The following is a 24,085-nucleotide window of genomic DNA, read 5'->3' as shown; positions in this document are numbered from 1 at the left end:
AACTAATCGTGCGTCGTGTTTTATTTTGGTTTTAGGTCATGGGTCCAGATCAGAGGACGATTACAATAACGAAGACCGGTTCGATTGCCGATCGATTGGCAGCTTTACAAAAAAGTGGAGAGGACGATTGGCGTAAGCGTATATCAAAACATGATGAAGTTAATGAGATTAGACGAGAGAATTTAGTCAATGTAAGTGTTTGTTTAGACTTTAAGTAAAATTACCGAAAGGTATTAAGAACTTGACAGTGTTTGTCATTCTGAACTTAAGTTAACTTGACAGCTGTCAAATGGTTTTGCTAAGTTTAATTTTGTTTTATGTGACCTCTTTCATTAGGTATCCCGAAAATTTGTGCCCCAAACTTTTAATTCAGAAATTAGAACAAGAACTTTCATCTGTCAATCGATAACTTTATGTCAAAAACGTTACCTTGACCCAAAAACGTTCGTTTTGCTAGTTATAGTTTATCCTCTGTAAATTAGAGAACACTTATTTTAGGATAATTTCTAGAGGTTTACATGCAGAGATTTGATATTTAAAAATTGCGTAGTATTTTTCTGCTAAAAACGTTTATGTTCAAAGAAAAAATATCTCCTGATTGAATATTTGACAGTATCACGCACAACAGAACTTCATGGATATAAAATAAACAAAAATATAAATTTTTAAATAAAAGAAGGACGTCAAAGTAACCAAACTATCAAAGTGCAATAACGAGGTATTTCATCAAGGTTGGTATTCAATCCAAATTTAGAAAGATGATATTAAAAATAATAAGTCTTTTAATTGTTGATAAATTCTGATCAATTGAACTTTTCCAATGATATTTGGTGGCATTAATTCCGCCTTCAAAAAATCTATCCGGACATGTTTTTTTTCAGAAATTGCTTTTAAAAATAGCCTTTTGATGCTATCTAAAATCTCTATCTTTGACAGATCTTCAATATTCAGTTTAAAGATTTGGAGCATATCCAAACAGTTTGAAAACATCTTCATAAATTGTTAGATTTTACCTCCTGCGCAAAATGCAAAAGGGTTTTAAAGATGTTTTTGATTTTTTAACGAATCCGCGTCAAAACAATTCAAACAAAAATAATAAACGTTGAAAACTGGTATTTTTTAAACTTAATTAGATATATACCAGAGTGAAGTTAGGATTCTAAATCAGCACAAAAATTTACTCCAAAACCTATTTTTTAAAACCATGGAAGCATTTATCAAAACTTCATTAGAATCTTTTTTTTATATAACTAACGGGCACTCAAGGGGTTATTAATACCCTTAACAATTTTAAAGTTTAAGCTTTAGGAAAGTAGGGAAGGATTGAAAAGGAGATACCGATGCACATTTGTCTTAAAGTTTTGAATTTCAAAATGATAGGGAAAAACAGAGCTGGGTAAAGCATTCCACATTCTCAATGTGCGGTTAAAAAAAGAATCTCTATACTTAATAGTATCCGAAATAAAGCTCAAGGTTAAACTGATGCGCATTCCTAGAAGTAAGAGTATTACGGCTGAATTGTTTGAGGGGGGGGGGGAATGCAACTGGCTAATTCGACAGAACACTGTTTATAAAAATATCGGTAGAACTACGAAAGGCATGAAACATTGCAACTGTGTTCAAGTGACGTAATTGTTTCGGTTATAGTTCTATCGCCTATCTTTTTCGGAGGAATCCCAAGCACCTGGCAGCATTTTTGGGGTATCGAATACTGATAGTTGATAAGTTTCCTGGATGCAAGAGCCACTCATAGATAGCGGCATCGGGGGTGTGTTACGCTTTAACGACAGGAGACAGTATTGAGTTTAGAAGCATTAAATTCTACACGGTTTTGATTCCCCATTGTACAATGCTGTCGAGTTCAGAATAATGAGCTTATCATACGCTGCTGTTGAAGTTCCACATCCGAAGGACAAGGATGAGAATCTAAAAACGAATATGAAAAGCCGAGGGTACAATCATCCGCTAAACAATTTAGTGGGTTAGCAGTTTCAGTTAAAAGATCATTTATAAAAATAAGGAAGAGTGTGTATGACATCAACGGAGACAAAACGGAGCCCTGGGGCACACCAGCGTTTATTTTGTGAATATAAGATTTGAACCCGTCCAACACCACTTGAATTGAACGGTCCCAAATGTAATTTCTAACCCAACGAAGAAGGGATTCTTCTTTACCAAAAGCAGGCATTTTCGATAAGAGAGCTTGATACCAAACTCTATCAAATGCCTTTGAAATATCAAGTGCAATAATCTTACTTTCTCCAAAACGATGTAAAGATTTGTTCCACTGTTCGGTGAGATAAACCATGAGATCACCAGTGGACCTATTAATACGAAAGCCGTATTGCCGGTCATTAAGAAGCTTCCGTTCTTCAAGATATTTCTTAAGCTGATAATTAATCAGCGTTTCCATGACCTTGGAAAGAAGGGACGTGAGTGGTATTGGACGATAGTTGGAGGGAGAGGACGATTCGCCATTCTTAGGGACAGGCTGGACCAATTCGTTTTTCCATCCGCTCGGAAAGAGACCTGTAGAGTAGGAAAGATTGAAAAGCTTACGCAGTAGTTTTGCCAACGTTGAAGAACACCTCTTCAGAACAATTGAGGAGATACTACCCGGGCTAGTGGATCTGTGCATGTCAAGGTCTTTCAGTACTATTTCAACTGCACGAGTGCGAAAGAAGATTTGTCCCATGAACTCGTTTACGCTCTCAAGAACAGGAAGACTCAAGACACTCTCAGTCGTATTAACTGCAAATTTCGCTGCAAGCAAATTCGCTTTACAATCGAGCTTACATAGGGAATGTCATTGTGGACGAGCGTTCTAACCGAGGATGACGTGGTGTTTTGTACGTTTTTTACAAATGACTAGACATTTTTATTACCTTCAGGACATTGTAGTATTTTTTGCCTCAATTTCTGGTCATGCAAAAATTTGTTTCGTCGAATATGGCTGTTCCAAGTGTTTCTAGCTTGTTTGAACTTATTTCGGGTTCCTCAGTGGGGTTGGCTTTATAAATCCGGAACCTTACATCTCTGATCCTAATTACCTCTTTACAGCTCTTTACCCTATTCGGAATAAAATTTCTCATTCCTCTGCGCTGAAAACAACTTCACTATCGAGGAGGCATAGTGGCCAGTTAAAGTTCCTGAAGAATTCATTGAGACCGTCCCAGTTGGTTTTCTCATATTTCCAAACGGTTCTCATAGGAGTTTCTTGTTAAACTGGGTTTCTTTTTGAGAAAAAAAAATCAGTAATTAGCGAATCACAGTACGCAGATTGTCTTTGCTTCTTCTGTCGCAAATACTGACAATTCAAAATGGAGACAAATTTAATCCACCGTTTTTTTTTACTTTTGACTTCTGCCAAGTGATCATTCTTTTAAAATCTGCGTATTGTAATTTTCGAGTTACTTCTTTTCGTCCACTATTGCTTTCGTAAAGAAAGATAACTCTGACATTTCAATTTTGACGTCTGGTTTCTTCCTTATTACCATTTTGTTTCGATATGTATTTAGGAACAAAAATATTCCGTTTTCTTTGTCCAACCAGCTTTCAGTTCTGCTTTAAACGATCAACTCTAACCTAAAGAGCATTGATTTCAAACAAAAATATTTTTGCTTCAATTTTAAAAATTTTCAATTATTGCTATAACCAACCAGTCAAAAAATTTCAATGATGAAAAACAATGGCAGTTAATGGCTAATCATATGACAGGAAAACGAAATGTTGAATTGAATAAAATATAACTTCATTAGCTTCTTGGTTACGACCGAAATATAAAGTGCTACAATTTTGAACTAAATGACACTTCGGACACATATTTGTATGGATTTGTAAGCATAAAAGTATCAAAACTGTCAAACAACAAATGCATCTACTTAGTATGACATCAAAGGAAGAAATTCTGATCATCTGTCAAAACTGAAAAAATATGGCGGATTTAATTTGCCTCATTTTTCAACTGTCATATTTTGGCTGTGTTCATTTACTACCACTGTTAATTTTAATGAAGCGATAATTTGCGTATCAATACTACTTTTGTTTTAAAAAAAAAAAAGAACTGTGACTTGTGTACTTCGACGTAAGTTTTCTTCCGGACTATAATGACATAAAAGGAATGAAGACGTATTAAAAAATGTGAATTAGCAATTCACTCACTTAACTATAGAACATAAGCATTTGCATCTTTTAACACCGTTCCATATGTCACATTGTCATGCGTGAAATGTTTGGACAAAAAATAGGCTTCTTTTTATTTCTTAGAAAATAATTCACCATTTTTGAATGTAAGAGTGGCCTTAAAAATAAAACATTGAATCTGATGCAGTATGATAATAATTGTTTAGAAATCACTTCATGGTTTTCAAACCTTTTGATTAATATGTTTTCATTCTTCTTCTTAACAAAACAAAGACTTTTTTAAGAGAAAAGGTGTTAAATAATTAATTCTCTCAATTGTATGTATCACGTTTCTTCTTTAAAAAATCTCTGATGCATAAAATCAACTTAATTCTTATAATAATTTAATTCTAATGTCATAACCTTTTGAATACTTAACGAACAAAGAAAAACTTGGATGAATATGAAAGAAATTCAACGAACCTTGCATATGGCTATTATTTTCCACTTTAAACATTTTTTTGTTGATGTTTATTAAAGATAAAGTAAAGAACTACATATGAGAGGAAAACAACATTCATCGTTAAATTAATTGACACACTTATAAAGACGACTGTCAGAGAGTTCAAGTACACCTGTCTTAATTTCACCCAATTAGTTACACCTACAAATTAAATTAATTTCTTTTGAATTCAAGCCAATTTTTTTGTTGGAATATGAAAATATATAAAACTTTAATTGCATGAATAAAATTTAGTTATTAAAAGTGGAAAAACACAACCTAACGATTTCTACGTTGCAATTGAATATTCTATTTTATGAATTTTTATAAAAATAGAATCATTCTGAAAGCAATTTGGTATTTTCCCAAAAAATTTAAGTGAAAAGGAAATTCAAATTTACGTGCTTTTTGATTTCTGATTCACTTGACTTATTTTGGTTTTTTCAATGACGGAAAAGAAATAAAAAGTATTTAAATTATTTTTTGATTCAAGCTATTTTTGTTTTATCAAATGGTTTCAGACAATGTCAATCTATTCAAAACCGAAGAAGAGAATTTTGACATATGTAACTATTTTAGTTAAATTTTTAAGAAATAACTAGTTCCTGAAAGTGTTTACAAACGATTCTTCGTTAAGTTAATATTTTTTGACGACAGTTTCACTAACAAGCTAAAAATTATCTTAACTGTCAATTAATCACTCTCAAACTGACGTAAGACCTATGTCCAATTATCTTCTATATGAGAAAATTTCCCTACTTTTTTAGTGATTTTTAAAGAGAGTTGGTATCACCAGAAATGTCAAAAACATATGTCAAGAATCAACAAAAAGTAACTTTTCCTTTTCTCAATGGTAGGTTTGTTTTCTCAGAAAGCAAAAGTTAACTAATAGTTGTTTTAACAAACAATCAATTCTTCGTTAAGTTTGTATTGTTATTATGACAGTTCAATTGACAAGCTTAAAATGCTTTTAATGAATTTTAAAACTGACATAAAATTAAATGGTTTGGAGAGTTTCTATTTCTGTATGTAAGTTCGATAATAGAAGCCTGTTTACGAAACTGTTAGAAGCTAATGTCAAAAATCAACGAAAAATAATGTTTCGTTCAGTAAAAAAAACTTACTTACTTACTTATTCTGCTCAAAATCCAAGAAGGGTCTCAGCCTAAGATACTGCACACACTCTCCAGTCACCTAGACCAAGCGCTCTGCAAACCGCAGTCACTTGGTCCTTGTACCGTACTGGGCTGAAAAGACTTTCTTAGCTGGAGCGTTGTCGTCCATTCGCTCGATGTGGCCGAGCCAATGTAGTCGTCTTTTCTTGGCCTTCTAGACTACATCCACATCTTGGTACAGCTCATACAGTTCTCGGTTGTATCTTCTTCTCCATTCGCCATCTTCGCATACCAAAAATCCGTCAAAGAATTTTTTTTTCGAAAGTACCCAGTATCAATTCCCCTTTTTTACTTATCGTCCAGCACACGGCGCCGTAGAGTAGGACTGGTAAAATCAAAGTTTTGTATAGAAGACACTTTGTCTTTCGAGTGAGGAGTTTTGAACCCAGTTGTTTGACCAAACCGAAGCAGCTGCAGTTCGATAGGGTAATTCTTTTTCGGATCTCCACTAAGGTGTCGTTCGTGGGATTGATGTTAGTTCCAAGGTAAGTCAACTCCTTAACTACCTCGAAATTGTGTTTTGTCCTAGGCGGTGGACATATGTTGCTTTGTTTGTTGATAACTTGTACTTTGTTTTGTCCTCATTCACTTCAAGACCAACTAGTTTGGCCTGTTCTTTAATCGCTGTGAAGGCCTCAAGCACAGCTCTCGCCTTTTTTGTAGATGGGTCATATGGAGCTTATCGACCAGTCAATGGGTATGCATTCTTCCTCCCACATTTTGGTGATGACCTGGTGCATGTGGTTTATCAAAACACTTCCTCCATGGGTATGCCATCCGACCCGGCGGACTTGTTATTTTTTAGCCTTTGGATGGCTCTTTCTACCACTTTTCTGCTGGGGGCTGGGACTGGGTCTTAATTGATTAGTCTTGCTTCTCTTACGTCATTATCTTGCTCGACATTTGCGCATTAAGCAGCTGTTGGAAGTTCTGCTTGAAAAAATCTACAATTCCCTGTGCTTCGGTGACTAGGTTTCCTTCACTGTTTTAAAGAGCTTGTGTCCCGTTTCTGAAACCAGAAGCTAAATGCTACGACCTTTTAAAGAAACGTCGGGTGTTGTTCTTGGCCCGAGACTCCACTAGATCTTTGAGCTGAGAAACTGCGGATGCTCTTTTCTTCCTTCCCAGGGTCTTTTGCTCATTTCACCTTTTCGTGCGGTACTCTTCCCTGCACACGTGCATTTTCCGTCTCTCTTTTCAATATCACGCACTCATCATCATACCACGGGTTCTTTTTCGGGGGTGGCTGGTAACCTATTGTGGTCTAGGCTACATTTTTTATTATTTCGCGATATTGGTTCCAGAATGTGTTGACGTCTGTAGTATGTGGGAGGACGGCGGCGGCGGAGAGTCGCTCGATCAGGCGCACACTGTAATCTCTGGCATTCTCCAATGTGCTGAGGCAACCGATGTTAAGCTTCTTTCTTTGGGCCGCACGTGTTTTTTTGTCGTTGGATATTCGAGCTCTAAACTTAGCCACTACCAGAAAGTGGTCAGAGTCGACATTAGCTCCTCGGAAAGTGCGCACGTTTCAGGATGTTGGATGCGTGCCTTGCGCCGATAAGCACATGGTCGATTTGGTTGGTGGTTCGAACATCCGGAGATCGCCAGGTTGCTGTGTAGATCTTCCTTCTTGGAAACCTAGTGCTACTTATCACCGTATTACGAGCTGCAGCAAAGTCGATTAGTCGGAAGCCGTTATCTGTTGTTTCTTCATGGAGGCTGTGCTTTTCAACTAATCCGCCAAATCGAGTACGATTTTGACGTCGTACTCTGGACAGGCTCCGTAGGCTCTATCCAGGAGGTCGTAGAAATCCTCCTTGCTAGACTCTTCAGCATCATCGGTAGGGGCGTATGCACATATTATACTGATGTTCTGTAATGTGGCCTTGATACGGATCACAGCCAGGCGATCATTTCTTGGTTCTGTAGTATTTAGCTATTCGGCCAAATAATGAAACACGCTTAGACTTATATATATATCGGAATGGTTTATTTAATCTGTAATTTTATCACACAGCCAGGCAGTTCTTTCCTCTAAGACGGTCTTGCTTCGACTCCCCGTTCTCTCCTCATGACTCGTGTGTGCTATGTGTATATACATCTAAAGTAGTACAGTACAATATCAATATATGCTATTAGAGAATGCACTAACAGACATCTTATACAACATCTCCCCTTTTTTACACGCGAAATTCATTTTGTTCATATTTGCAAATACTTTCTATCTTTCTATTCTTTTTTTTTTTTTTTTTTTTTTTTTTTTTATACGTTTATCTTCCAAAAAAAATTGGCTTTTTAACGCTTCGCCCATAGCGAGTTTGGTAGTGATTTTGCGTTTGCAAGGATGGAATACTTTGTGGTATGTTAATGTCCTGTTTTGAATTTTCCGAAGAAACACCTTGCTGTTCTAAATCTTGTTTCATAAAGTCGCTATTGTTTATGGTCCTATGCATGTTTTCTTCTTCCTCATTTAAATTTCTAAATTTTGGTTCATTATATGATCTACGCAAATGTTCTGAGTTCCTTCTAATTACTTTATTGTTTTCAGTGCGTAGCACATACGACCTTGGACTGTTACTTTTCTCTTCTATTTTAGCTGGCTCCCAAACTACTCCTTTTCTGTACACCACGTTATCTCCTTTATTAAGTTCTAATTCTTTTCTATTCGCTCTCCTATTATAGTAGTTTATCTGATTTAATTTAATTTGCTGCATCTTAATTAGATCTTCTGTTTCTAATATTCTAGGCTTAAGCTGATTCTTTGCTATTGGGAGTTTAGTTCTTAAGTTTCTACTCATTAACAGTTGTGATGGTGAAAAGTCCAAATGAGCAAGTTTTGTACTCCTATATTCTAACAGAGTAAGATAAAGGTCTCCTCCACTCTCTAAACATTTTCTCAAAATCGACTTTGCGGTATGCACGGCCTTTTCCGCCATTCCATTTGATTTTGGATAAAATGGACTTGCGTACGTGAATTTAAAATCCCATTCTTTTGCAAATTGCCTACATATATATGAATTGAATGGCTGATTATCGCAAACTACTTCTTCTGGTATCCCATGCACCGAAAACGTTTCTTTCATCGCCCTAACGACACTTTTAGCTGACTTTGTGTCTAGTTCCTTAAGATCAAACCATTTTGATAAATAGTCTACTATGACCAAAAATGGCTTTCCTTTAAATTCCAAAATATCGCAACCTACTCTTTGATACGGTAGTTCTGGTGTTTCTCGAGATATCATTTTATGTTGTGGGTTCGCGGCTCTAAATTTTTCACACACTTGACATCGACTTATCACATTTTCAATGTCTCTATTCATATATGGCCAGTAAAATATACCTTTAGCCCGTGCTATAGTTTTTGATATTCCAAAGTGATTCCTATGTAACTCGTCTAGTGCATGCTTTATGAGGCTTTTTGGGACAAATACTCTTTCTTCAAAAAATACTAATCCATTATCTTCATACAATTTATCTTTTATAGTCCAGAAGAACCTTAACTGCTCAGGTATTTTAGTTTTAGACAACGGCCAACCTTCTCTATAATACCTAGTTAATTGCTTTAATACACTATCTTTTTCTGTTTCTCTTATATACAAATTTTTTGATCTTTCTCCTAAACTAACTGAATGTATGTATTCTGTTCTTATATCCTCTAGATTTATCTCCTTATCCATTCCCGAACTACGTGATAACAAGTCTGCTATATGCATCTCCTTTCCTGGTAAATATCTCACTTCTAAGTCATAAATCATAATTTTAATTTTCATTCTTTGTAAACGTGTTGAATAATTGTTTCCTAACGGCTTATCTATGATTGATACAAGTGGCTTATGATCTGTATACACTACGACTTTTCTCCCATAAATATATTCATGAAATTTCTTACATGCGAAAACTATGGCTAATAGTTCCTTCTCAATCTGAGCGTAGTGGGTCTCTGTCTGAGTGAGGCTTTTCGAAGCAAAGCAAATCGGTTTTCCTAGTTGCATAAGACAGCCGCCTAAACCATCTTTTGAAGCATCAGCTTGTATAACTGTCGGTAGGGATGGGTTGAACGTATTTAATTTTGTTGCTTTTTCAATTGCTTGTTTAACTTGTTCTAATGCCCCTGCATAGAATTCATTCCAAGTGAACACCACATTTTTCTTTAATAAGTCTCTAAATGGTGCTATCATATCGGCCAGCTTGGGGATGAATGGTCTTAAGTAATTAACTGTTCCTAGAATTTTCTGTAAATCTTTTTGGTTCTTTGGATTTTCTATACCTTTGATCCCTTCAACTCTTACCGGATCTGGAGTCGTACCTTCAGCTGAAAATATATGTCCCAAGTACCTTACTTTTTCCACTCTAAACTGCACCTTCTTTTTGTTAAATTTAATTCCTAACTCCCTGGCTCTCTGCAGTACTCTACTCAGGTTTTCATCATGTTCCTCACTGTTTTTCCCACCTATTATCAAGTCATCTACAAAAACAAATGTTCCTGGCAATGACCCAAAATATTTGTTGTTTATTTTTTGAAATATCTCTGCTGCTACTTTTACTCCTAACGGCAACACATTAAAATTATAGCATCCACTGTATGGTGTACTAAATACTGTCAACTTCTTTGACTTCTCATCCAGTTTAAGCTGCCAAAATCCTTCTTTGAAGTCTAATACCGTAAATATTTGGTAATCTCTCATTGCATTTCTAAAGTCTTCAAATGTAGGTAGCATGCACCTTTCATCTTTTATAGCCGCATTCAACTCTTTTGGATCAAGGCAAATTCTTAAGGTCCCATCCCTCTTCTCTATTACTACCATCTGATGAGACCATTCACATGGCCCATTAACTCTTGAAATTACACCCCTTTTTTCCATTTTACCTAATGTCTCCTTAACTTTTTCTCTTAAGCTTAGGGGTATACGTTTTGGTGGCCTGTTCACTGGTTGTGCATCTTTTTTAAGCTCTAATCGACATTCGTCTGGGAAAAATCCATATCCCTCAAATATATCTTCATTCAATTTTATAAACTTCTCTTTCATACTTTGACTTATACTGTCTATACGAGCCACTAGCCCTAATTCCATGCATGATTCCAAACCTAGCAATGCCTGACATCCCTTTTCCACCACTACGAACTGCATATTATATTTTTTGTTTCCGTCCTTAACCTCACACTCTACCGCTCCAACTACCTCAAGTCTAAAACCCCCGTAAGCTTCCAATTTCACAGCATAATTCTTGAGCCTATTCTGAGTTCTTATTTTGTCAAACAATTTCCTTGGCAAAATGTTTACCTGCGACCCTGTGTCTAGCTTAAAAATCACCTCTGTATTTTCTACTGTCAAAGACTTAGTCCAGCACGTGTTTTTCGATTTATACGACTTAATTGCATCAATAAATAATTCATCACTATCGTAATCATCATCTTCTTGCAAAACGGCAACATCACTCACAAGTTTTTGTTTCCTACACATTGATGCAAAGTGATTAACTTTTCCACACGCGGCACATTTTTTTCCATACGCTGGGCACTTGCCCTTCAAATGTGTGTAGCTACAAAATGTGCATTTGATTTTGCTGAACTGTCCCCTTCCCTCGCCCCATTTCTCTAACTGCTGTGCATTCTCTTTACATCTGAAATTAGAAGGAACACTATTTTTACTACTTTTAGGATGGTATTCTGCCTTGTTTCTACTTCCCCCTTCTTTTCCAATTGCATCCACTGCGGATGCTGTTCTCCCTGATACTGCCTCTCCTTGCATGATTTTGCTTTGCACTCCTGTCATCTCCGCCACTCGACACGTGTCCACTGCCTTTTCTAAGGTCAACTCACTCGTTTTCAAAAGTTGTGCTTGAATGCTATGGTCTGCTATTCCAATGACGATTCTGTCCCTCAGCATGGACTTCTTTTCATCTCCAAAGCTACAGCTTTCTACCAGAGTTGATATCTCTTTCAAGAAATGGTCAAAAGGTTCACCTTCCTTTTGATTTCTCATGTAAAATCGGTACCTTTCATATACCACATTCGTTCGCGGATTACAGTATTCCTCAAACTTAGCTTTAACTTTTTCAATTTTCTTTTGCTCGTCACTACTAAGCTCAAAGGTATGAAAGAGTTCTATAGCTTCTGTGCCCGCACAGCTCAGAAATCTTGCCACTTGTATTTTTTCATCCTCACCATCAGTTTTTGTTGCAGTCGAATAAATCTCGAAATGTGATTTGAATCTTTTCCAATTCTCTTTCAGATTGCCGTCAAGATTCAAGTGTTCTGGTTTTGGGAAGTCCATAGTTGCTGTTTCCACGTGTTTCTCTTATCTTCTTTCACGTCACTTAAATTTTGTGTTGGTTTTTTTTTTTTTTTTTTAATAAATTAATTTTAGTTCAACTTCGATTTTGTACCGGCTGCGCCATGTAGTATTTAGCTATTCGGCCAAATAATGAAACACGCTTAGACTTATATATATATCGGAATGGTTTATTTAATCTGTAATTTTATCACACAGCCAGGCAGTTCTTTCCTCTAAGACGGTCTTGCTTCGACTCCCCGTTCTCTCCTCATGACTCGTGTGTGCTATGTGTATATACATCTAAAGTAGTACAGTACAATATCAATATATGCTATTAGAGAATGCACTAACAGACATCTTATACAACAGGTTCGAAATCTATGACTTTCGATTTAAGCCGATTTCCCACGACGAATCCGCATCCAAATATATGCAATCTTTGATGACAGCTATAATAAATGTCAGTAAAAAAGGTTAATTTCGTTATCTCTCTTTTCCACCAAATATGAGTTTCACTAGAGGGCGGTGCACCCGGGAACGTTCTAGAGCTTTTCATCAAAGTGCACAAGTTAACTAGAGTAAAAGGAAAAACAAATTTCTACAACCACTTCAGGGTCATTATTTCATTATTTTGACATTTATTTCTAGCGCAAATAAAATAACTTTAAATTTGCCTCTTTTGAGAAGATATATTTGACATTTTATTATTTTCATATTTGACATATAGACATTTTTTCAAATAAGAAAGAACGAGGTAAAATGACAAGACGTATAATTAAATCATTTAAAAGGAGTCCAAGTCAGTGCCATTCCGTCAGAATTTTGACATTTAGTTGAAGCTCCTTTCAAAATGAACGAAAGACCAACGAGATTAGTCTCTTTTCAGACGATTTATTTGAAATCCCGTGATTTTATCTTTTTCTTATTTGATTGGCAAATAATAAAAATTTTAACTGTGGTAGACATTTTTCTTAAACAATTTAGAACGAGATACAATGACAATTCAAGTTTCTCAAAGCATCTTAGTTAGTGTCATTGCGTCAGAATTTTGACATTCAATTGAAGCTTCTGTCAAAATGAACGAAAGACGAATAAGATTAGTCTCTTTTCAGGCGACTTATTTGAAATCCCATGATTTTATCTTTTTCTTATTTGAAAGGTAAATAAAACAAATTTGAACTGTGGTAGACATTTTTTTAAACAAGTGAGAACGAGATAAAATGAAAAAACGTCAAATTCAAGTTTCTCAAAGCAGTCTAAGTCAGTGTCATTTTGTAACAATTTTGAAATTTTATTCAAAAAGTTTCAATTAGGTTGGCTCCTTCTAAAGAGACTTATTAGACTTTGCTTAATTTTATCCTTTTCCTGTGTGACATATTAAGAGACATATGAAATAGCGGTATACATTTGTATATTTCATATAAGTGCAGAGCGAGAGAAAATGACAAGACATTGAGTCTATTCAAAGGAGTCAAATTCACTGTAATTTTTCGAAATTTTGACATTTAGTTCAAGCTACTATTAAAATGAACGAACAACAAAACTAATAGGTTGGCCTATTATCAAGAAACTAATTTGACATTGTGCCATTTTGTCTTTTTCCTGGATAAAGTGATATATGGAAGTGTGGTACATATTTTTAATTCATGTTTTAAATGAGTGAGAACAAGATAAAATGAGAAGATGTCAAATTGAATCTCCTCATATGAGTCCAATTCAGTGTCATTTCGTCAGATTCTTTTTTGACGTTTCTCTCTGGTGAATTATTTGACAGTGTTTAATTGTATCTTTTTTCCCATTTGACTATTAAGATAAAGACGGAAAATCATTAATCACTATAAAGATAAAGAGGAATTTGGAAGCGCGATAGACATTTTTAATTTTGTTTAAATAAGTGAGAACAGACAATACGTTACATTGAATTTTTTCAAAGAAGTCAAAGTCAGTGACATTCCGTCAGAATATTGTAAGAATGACACTTAGTGCATGTTACTGTCATAACTAACTAAAAGGATTTTCCCATTTAACGGATTAAGACATGTTTGGAAGTGCGGTAGAAATGTTTAAATTTTTGTAAGCCAGATAAATTGACAAAACGTCAAATTTAATCTTCTCAAGTAAGTCAAAATGTCAACATAATTTCAGTTGTTTTATGTTGACATTAGTTAAACATGAAATGCATTTAAAGACCCTAAAAGACAACAAACACTCTTCTCTTCAATTTAATATGCATCTCGTTACAATTGCACACAAAAATTCACTTTTCAATTCAAATAATTTTCTTCCAAAAAGGTTACTCTATTATTTATTGCATACGTTTAGGCTGTATCCAAAAGAAAACGATCGTATCTCTCACGATCAGTGTTGAAGCTTTCACACAATTACTCCAAACAAATTCATGATTACAATCAGTATCTCAGAATCTCGCATTTCAAGTTGCATTGTAGCTTGACTCTTGACTCGTAGTCGTAGTTGTAGCTCTATGAAGACACGAGTGCTTTCCATCATACGACTTTTCGCTTTTATTTATGCTTATTTATTATTCTAGACTGCAGTTACGTATATTTTTGTTTTTGAAATCAGAACGATTTATCTGGACGTGACTGAATTTACATTTCACCTACAATTTTCGCTTCTTCTCGGTATCTATAATTTTCAGGGAGGTCTTTGGAAAGTGACAAGTATTTGTCAAAATATCAACCTACTTTTTTAACCCTCTCTTTAAAATCTTTTCTTTTTCTATAAATGAAAAGAGAAGACAAGATTTAAATAAAACTCACCTGATCTCAATTTAATGGCTTATTAAAGTTAATGACCCACCAAACTTGGTATGAAGATAAACCGTTTTTGGCGCTGTAGGCGTTAGCGACTTCAGTGACGATTGATGGCGGTACGGTAGCTCAATTGACTTTGGCCTTCATTTCTGTTGGTGTAAATTAATGTCTTGTTATGCCGGGCCGGCTTAAAGAAATGACAGACAACAACAACAGAAAAAAATGCAGAGTTTTAAAGTCTCACATGACGGACGTCTCAGAGACATCGCCGCTGATGTCGTCGACGCGACGCCATCCACCTCCAATGTACGTCTTAAAGAAGAATTGACAATACTTACACACATTTTAGAGAAACGTGTTTTTTGATTGTGGAAGTAGTCCAAGTGGCTAGTGACTTATTAGGAAGCTTAGCCGAGGCAATTAAAGTCGCTGAATTGACTTGAAAAATTGCGCCGATCGTCGTTTATCGTTTGACGTTTTGTTGTGTAGCGGGAGAGATCTCTGATTCAATGATGATGACGGCACAACGTCTTCCATTTAATTTGTCTGTCATGAGTGTCAATATACTGGATGCGAATATATCGTGTGTCGGACATCGTAATTAGTGGGAAGTTAAAGTGTTGATGAGTGCATGCGGTGATTGTTTTGTTTTGTTTTTGTTTTTATTGTTATTTTATATTCTATTTGAATATAAAAATATATAAACAAATTGGTGAATACATTTATTAGCACGTTTATGATAGTAATTTATTTTAATTGAAAAATATACGAATGTATATTTGAAAAAGTGTTAGTAGTTTGTTTTGCATTAGCACACTTAAAAATGTTTTATGTAAATATATCGCTTCTCAGAAATAATAGAGTCTGATTACGTTAACAGAGTTAAATCTCGGAACTTTTGAGACGCTTTTTGTGAATAGAATTAAAACAAATATAGAAGGTTTAAGTAATCAATTAGACCGAGTTTACTGAATAAGTTAGTTGTGAGTCATTTTTAAGTTTTAACCTACTTTTTATTGAATGGCAGTTTTTATTTTTGTGTTGGCAACAAAATGAAAAATCAGTAACTCAATAGTATCGAAATACCGTTTAAGTAATTTGTTTTAAGTTATTCACAGAAATGATTAAGACTTTCAGAGTTTTTTTTGCTGTTCAAAAGTCTTTCGAATATTGACGAAAATGTATCTGTTTTTTTACATGATTTTGGTGAATATCGCCCGATCTCCCTTCTCCCCGTTCTCTCCAATATTTTCGAAAAAATCTTAGCGAGACGAATTAGTTGGTAACTAGAGAAAAAGGTTAGCACCGAACAATACGCTGATAAAGGAGTTTCAACGCTTTTGCTTCTTTTGGAACATAAAATATCAGAAAATTTGTCGAAAACTAAGCACAGTATTGTTATATCATTGGACTTAGAAAAGCGTTTTGACAGAGTAACAATGGTTCCGGTAATCGAACAGCTTTACAAATAGGGTGTACCTAAGAAAATACTTAAGATTGTTATATTCTTTATGTCTACTAGAACCTTTAAAGTAAGCGTGGATGGATACGATTCTATTCTGAGGAAATTTGTCAATAGCACACCTCAAGGTTCACCACTTTTTGTAGTGTTGTACAACACATACATAGACTCCTTGACAACTGAGCTTTCACATACCACTTACAATCTCTATTTTATTGGACATAATATCTATGTATGTCGTAGCGTCCGAAATCCCAAGTCAGGTTCAAGATATTCTTCAAAAAGCGGACTTGTCAATGTCAAGATGGTCCGAAAAAACGGGTGCAATTATACCACCCTCGAAAATTGAGAAACTACATCTCTGCAGAAAAAGAAAATGTACTTGCATTCCGTAGCACCGGTAGCGTGATGGTTAGTGGACTGTCATGCAAGGGGTCTTAGGTTCAATCCCTGCCTGTGCCACCTAACTTTTTTCACGGGTACTGCCTCTTGTGAGGAATTGACAAATCTTCAAAGAGTAATTCTTGTCATGAAAAGTGCTTTCTCTAATTAGCCGTTTGGATTTGGCATATAAACTGTAGGTCCCTTCCATCTCTGACAACATTACTCGCACACATAAATGTTTGAGAGTTGTAAGTCACTAGGCCCTGGTTCTTCATGGACTGTTGCGCCACCTAATTTATTTATTTTACTTGCATTCCACTCTCCTTACGTAACACTCCTATTCCATCAAAAAAAGGACCAAATTTTCTTGGAGTTATGTTTACAAAGAGCTTGAAATGGGATAAACATGTCAACAAGGTGATAAGCGGCTTAAAATCAAGAAATAACGCATTAAAAATGATCTTTTCATAGAAAAAAGGACCACATTAAAAAAAAGCTCTTCGTATTGCTAAGGCTTTGGTGGAAGGGACATTAAAACACAGCTTAACCCTCTTTATGTGGACTACAAACAAGAAGATCTTAAAAATCGATGCAGCTATAAACGAATGCTTTAGAACGGCAACAGGTTCCCTTAGATCGTCAAGCGTTGAAGCACTTAGAGTTGAAGGAGGTTATGTATCCTTTAAACATCTCGCTGATAAAAGGGCAAACAATCTTTTAAGCAAAGCCATAGTTAAGTTAGTCCAACACACCCATTGTTCGAAACTGTCGAAAAAGCTATTCTTTCAAACGCAATTAGAAAAAGTAACTCAGTACATGCTTTAACTAACTTGGTCACTTTGTCTGTATTCCCCCGAATCGCTCTAGAACATGATGTGTTAACGGTGTCTCACAAACTTAGGAGCGGACGGAATCTTTTACACCGACGACGCGAACGGTTCGCAAAAAGAAAATCATTGGTGCTCTTATGCTGTTGTAGAGTTCCAACTCAATGCCCAATTCTCCACTCTTCACCAGGCTCTACTTCCAGAATATGCGAGCAGTTACATAGCCGAGCTAGCTGCAATTAACAAAGCGATCTCTGTAGCTCAACTAAATTCTGAACGTTCTTAATCCTCACCGTCAATCTTGGTATACTCAAGGGGTTAAGCAACGTTAATAACAAATGTCCATCTCTCCAAACTTTAAGAAACTGCTTGTACTACAACACAAACATCACTTTAGCTTGGATACCCGGACTCTGCGAAATAGAAGGTAATGATGCGCTGACCTTCCAGCAAAACACGCTATTCGCTACCCTCAGATTCTTGAGTATCCTAAACTACAGCAGCTTTTAAAAACACCTTTTACACATTTTCAAAAGCTGGAGCTTTTAAAAAAGTGGCGAAGCGCTCAAACCTTTCTTCAAAAACATCAACCCTGCAACACACGTGTCCAATATAACCAGTCCTTAAGCAGATAAAGAATGTATAAAAGTATTAAGAGTTTGAAAAGGAAAAACACGATTTACAAGCAAACACTTCTACACTCGTTAAGCTCCAGAGGAATGCTCAAATTGTGAAACACCTATTACAATCTGGCATATTTTTGTAGAGTGTCCTGTTTCTTAACAAACAGATGCTAAAACAGACGACGTAGGTGAGGCTCTGGCAAAAGTCTTAGATCCATCAAATGTCAAAACTATACGTCGAATTAAAGCTGTCATATCCGTCCCATTTTTAAATAATTTAAAAATGTAAGTCATTTTTTCCTTAAGCTTTAGTAAATTAAAACGGCTTCGCATGCTATGGTTAACCTGATGCCTTAAATAACTAATTTATAAATTTAGTCTGTAAGTTACTTCAATAAATAAATAAATAATTTATCTGAAAAACTTGTTTCCAAAAAACTCAGCATGATAGGCTTTGAGAATTTTTTTTGGGTAACCCATACGCTCATGTTCTGAATTTTGATCGAAAGAGAATTGAAATCACTCTTCAATTTCACGTGAAATGAAATTGTATGTTCTTCAATTCGATCGATTTAAAAAACTTCGAAATTGCTTCGAACTGTCAAAACTGAAGGATCATCCATTTTCATTTTATTTCTGAAGTAAAATTTTTGTTGTTTTGTTTTTGATTAGTGGCAATTTTAAGTGAAAAAAGGAAGCAGACTTCAAGAGAAAAAATAAGAAGACGAATTTTGCGAGACAAATCAACTGACACATAAATAAAGTCAATTCTTGATTTTCTCTTTAAAGCTTTCATTGTAATTTTAGATTAAGCAAAGACACTTTTTTATATGTTCTAGAGGAAATTGAACCATTTAAAATACCTTCATCGATTCCTTCAATTCAAAACCCTCCGATTCCTAGCAGAAGGAAGCTATCAAAAATCAATTCACAGAAATAAGAAATGTGATTTGAATGCGTTTAAAAAGTACATCAATTTGCATGTTCGAAAATTCACAATAACGAATTGCGGAACAACTAAATTTACTTTCGAAAAGTGTATTCACGATAAGTGAAATGCAGAACATCGCAATAGTCTCGTTTTTACTCGAACAGTCGAACCACGTTACTTTTAAAAATTTTTTTTTTGAAATACTTGCACAGCTCTTATGATTATTTAAAAATTGAAGTAATTTTATATTTTATTTTAAAGTGTTTCAAAACATGACAAATTACACTGATTGGCAACCTTAAGTTTTTAACTGTCCCACAGAAAAAACAATACATTTTTAAAAATGCTAAGTCGAATTCGAATAAAGCCAAATTTTGTACAGCATACCGAACACCGCTTTTGCTTTGCCGATTCGGCAGATGACGTCTTGTTCGGTTCCGCCTTCGATTGAAACGATGTTTCCAAGGTATTGAAAGCTCTCCACTTTTTCCACCGGTTAGTTGCGAGGAAATATTTATTTGAGAGGATGGTCGGGGCTGATTATTTTTTGTTTTGCCGGAATTAATTTTCATCCCCACAATTTCTGCTACTCTCTCCGCACTTGTTGTCATTTGATGGAGATCCATGATCCTATGAGAGTAAGCAAACTTAATATGATGTTTTGAAAAACTTTGAATTTAATGATTGTATGATTTTGAAATATAAGTTTTGAAGTTAATTTTTAGCTTTGATTTCGAATCAAATTTCAATATAAATTTTCGCTAAAAAAAAATTAAAACACCAGTTTTCAACATTGTTTTTAAATTTGTTTAATGAATTGTTTATATGACGCATTTATTTGAAAAACAAAAAGTTACTTTCAAGTTTCAAACCGTTTTACCTTTTTTTCTGTCATGAAACATTTTAGCGTTTCTTTAAGATTTATGTGGAACAGTTGAATGCTAACAACTTATGAAAATGTTTCGAACATTTTATAAACTGCTATAAATATTAATTCTGAATATTGAAGATATTTATTATAATTTTGGAAATTCATTCCGAATTTTATTGAAAAAATAAACTACTTCATGAAATGGCGCTGGTAATTTATTCAGTAAACTCAATATTTGTATTATTGTAAAGTAAATGCTCGTTCGTGTAAACGTCTGAAAAGTTTAAAAAAAATGTCTACTGGAATTCGGAGTCAATGAACGCAACTTTAAGAACGTTTTTTTTAATGCCGGATTCTTGGCTCAATAGGTTCGTAAATATCCAAATATTTTTTGAAACATCTCAAATGATTTTTGTTCTAGAAAGTTGTCCTTATTTGGAAACACTTTATATAAGTATTTTTTATTTTTTTTTTTTTTTGAATTTTAAAAAGTAAAATTTCAAAAACCTGAAGTGATAGAATGATGTTACAGTTGGATTTCAATTAAAGCTGTTGAAACCCATCGAACAAGTGCGATTAGATGACCGATCATTGATCGATCATCAAAAAAATATTTAGTTTGACAGTTGGGCTTATGAAAGAAATCATTTGTTGTTTTAAGAACTTCAAACTTTTTGGTTTTACTTAAATAAAGGGAAAAGGAAAGAAAGAAAACTTTAAAACGACACTCGTTTTAAAGTTTTTTTTCCGCAAATTATGTTGTGGTTGAAATGCAAATACAATTATTTTCTGTTTATTTCGTGAATTTGAGAAGAAGAAAAAAAATAAAAATTGCGAATTAAATTGAAGTATGTAACGTATACAAATATAAGTTTATCTTTTCGTGTATCCGGCATTCGTTGATGACTAAAGCAAATATTTTTTATGAATTTAAAACCAAATTATCTGAATTTGCATAACTTTGCTTGCCTTCTTATCATGGGTCTTACGTACATATATATGTATACCTTCAGATAAAACCGCAAACAAAAATTTTAAGAAAAATAAATAACATTAACATTTGGACCGTAATCAAGAAACCACAAAAAAAACAGGGCATTTTCAACTTTCTAAATTCCAGACGAAAACCGATTTCATACTTGTAATAAATCAAAATAAGTTTTCTTTTTATAAAAAAAAATCATATTATTTTATTTGAACAAAAGAAAAAAAAGAGTAAAATCAAACATAGTCTAAAATTTTTACGAAAGTACATTCGAATAATTTTCAACTAAAAATTTTAGTGAATTTTAAAATCACCTCAACTTTAGAACTTTCAGAACCAGTTTCACAATTAAACAACATAACGCATTATTTCTTAGCAGGTTCATATTAAATAATTCACGGGGTACTAAAAAGTTAAAAAACCTTCAAATATTATTATTTTTTTAAATGCGTTTCTCATAGTTTTGAGTTCAATAAAATTTCTTTATAAACTTCAACTTAACACTGCTAAAACAGATCATAAACAAATATTTTCTGTTAATTATAAATGTCAAATTATTTATGATACTTAGAGTATGAAAATTTTCATATTATGATTTTAACTCAACCAAAGTATTCAAAAGTTTGTAAGACCTTAATTAAGTTTTAAATTTAAACAAATTATTTGTTTAGCCCATAATGACGGTAAAAATGCTTTGATATTGCAGTTAGGGCCTTAGGCCAGCCTACAAGCAAAAATAAAGGTTATTTTGATTTTGTTTAGAAATAATACCAAACAAATCGAAAATGCGGAACTGTGATTTTACAATAATTTTTTGCAGTGATTTATTTCCGGCTTACCGGCTGGTTTAACGTGATAGTAATTTTTTGTCTAATAGTAAACTACTACTTACTTACGGTCCTTACTTACGGTCCCTACCTAGCTGTCTCCAGCTTCGCACGCCAAGTTGAGTCGCGGTCTTCCTCTACTGCGCCGTCCCTCGGGATTGGATTCGAAGAACTTCCGGGCTGGAGCGTTGATATCCATCCGCTCTACATGACCTGGCCATCTAAGCCGTTGGACTTTAATTCTGCTAACTACCTCCATTCTCCATCTATCACCCGAAGAATTTTTCTCTCGAAGCATCCTAAGACACTCTCGTCTTTCTTTGACAGGGTCCAGGCGCCATAAATGAGAACCGGGATAATGAGTGTCTTATAGTCAACTACTAAAGTGACCATTTTTTTGTGGAAAAAATCACCTTTCAAGCACTTTTATAAAGTTTCTTTTCTTACATTTTGTTTATGTTATTTTAACAGACTATGTTCTCCTTTTAAAGAGATATTACTCACGCTCCTAGAAATGCCGAGTTTAAACAAGATCCAGGTTCTGTTGTTAAAACGCAGAAAGTGCACCTGACAAAGAAAAAAAAGTCTAAGAAAAGTAGCCGAGAAAACTATAAACTTGATCGAAATTCTACCCCTCCATCAAAGAGAACAAATGTAAACATCACTCCAATACCTACAGATCCCACCGGAACCCCCCATATAAACGGTGATTTTTTAAAAGCTTGAGAACTTTAAAAAAAAAAAACGCATAAAATCTCATCGATTCTTTATTTGAAACGTTAGATTGGTCCATGACATTTACTTTTTGAAGATAATTTCATTTAAATGTTGACCGCGGCTGCGTCTTAGGTGGTCCATTCGGAAAGTCCAATTTTGGGTAACTTTTCGAGCATTTCGGCCGGAATAGCCCGAATTTCTTCGGAAATGTTGTCTTCTAAAGCTGGAATAGTTGCTGGCTTATTTGTGTAGACTTTAGACTTGACGTAGCCCCACAAAAAATAGTCTAAAGGCGTCAAATCGCATGATCTTGGTGGCCAACTTACCGGTCCATTCCTTGAGATGAATTGTTCTCCGAAGTTTTCCCTCAAAATGGCCATAGAATCGCGAGCTGTGTGGCATGTAGCGCCATCTTGTTAAAACCACATGTCAACCAAGTTCAGTTCTTCCATTTTTGGCAACAAAAAGTTTGTTAGCATTGAACGATAGCGATCGCCATTCACCGTAACATTGCCTCCAACAGCATCTTTGAAAAAATACGGTCCAATGTTCCACCAGCGTACAAACCACACCAAACAGTGCATTTTTCGAGATGCATGGGCAGTTCTTGAACGGCTTCTGGTTGCTCTTCACTCCAAATGCGGCAATTTTGCTTATTTACGTAGCCATTCAACCAGAAATGAGCCTCATCGCTGAACAAAATTTGTCGATAAAAAAGCGGATTTTCTGCCAACTTTTCTAGGGCCCATTCACTGAAAATTCGACGTTGTGGCAGATCGTTCGGCATCAGTTCTGGCACGAGCTGTATTTTATACGGTTTTACACCAAGATCTTTGCGTAAAATCTTCCATGTGGTCGAATAACCCAATTGCTGCGAACGGCGACGAATCGACATTTCGCGGTCTTCAGCAACACTCTCAAAAACAGACGCAATATTCTCTTCTGTACGCACTGTACGCATTCGTGTGGTTGGTTTAATGTCCAATAAAGTAAACTCAGTGCGAAACTTGGTCACAATCGCATTAATTGTTTGCTAACTTGGTCGATTATGTAGATCATAAATCGGACGTAAAGCGCGAAACACATTTCGAACCGAACACTGATTTTGGTAATAAAATTCAATGATTTGCAAGCGTTGCTCGTTAGTAAGTCTATTCATGGTGAAATGTCAAAGCATACTAAGCATCTTTTTCTTTGACACCATGTCTGAAATCCCGCGTGATCTGTCAAATACTAATGCATTAAAATCCTAACCTCAAAAAAATCACCCTTTATCTCAAATTGCTGACTCAAATTTAGCTTCCAATAGCGACTCCGTTACAGGAAATGTAATAAACAACTCCATCCCTATCCAAGCTGTCTCGAAACCAAAAACAATTTGTATGTCGCGTCTGGCCCCAGTTACAACGCCAGAAACAAGGTGTTTCTTTGAAAACCAAATCAAAAAACTTAATATGCATGCGCTCTTTAACAAAAAAAAAAGGTAAGGGGATTTTGTAGCAAGACTGCTGACATTTTTCTTAACTCCCGAGCTTTTCCGACACAGAAGTTTTTAGTCAAGAGTTCGAAGTTTACAGAAACGATCGTAATGTTGGTAATGCAAAGGA

At 35.0% G+C, this 24,085-nt stretch overlaps 1 protein-coding gene across 13 annotated transcripts in view; it reads left to right on the top strand.

Moving 5' to 3' along the window:
- LOC129947223 (supervillin) overlaps positions 1 to 24,085 on the top strand; it is a 513,320-nt gene that overhangs the window by 458,176 nt on the left and 31,059 nt on the right. For all 13 annotated transcript variants that reach the window (XM_056057695.1, XM_056057694.1, XM_056057692.1 and 10 more), the window contains one exon: positions 36 to 191. In XM_056057695.1, coding sequence (XP_055913670.1) covers positions 36 to 191 — 156 coding nt within the window. The remainder of the gene's footprint in view (positions 1 to 35; positions 192 to 24,085) is intronic.

The sequence above is a fragment of the Eupeodes corollae genome, chromosome 2, assembly GCF_945859685.1.
Source record: "Eupeodes corollae chromosome 2, idEupCoro1.1, whole genome shotgun sequence".
Classification (NCBI taxonomy): Eukaryota; Metazoa; Arthropoda; class Insecta; order Diptera; family Syrphidae; genus Eupeodes; species Eupeodes corollae.
The sequence above is the reverse complement of the archived record's forward strand: the minus strand, read 5'-3'. Positions and strand labels throughout refer to the sequence as shown.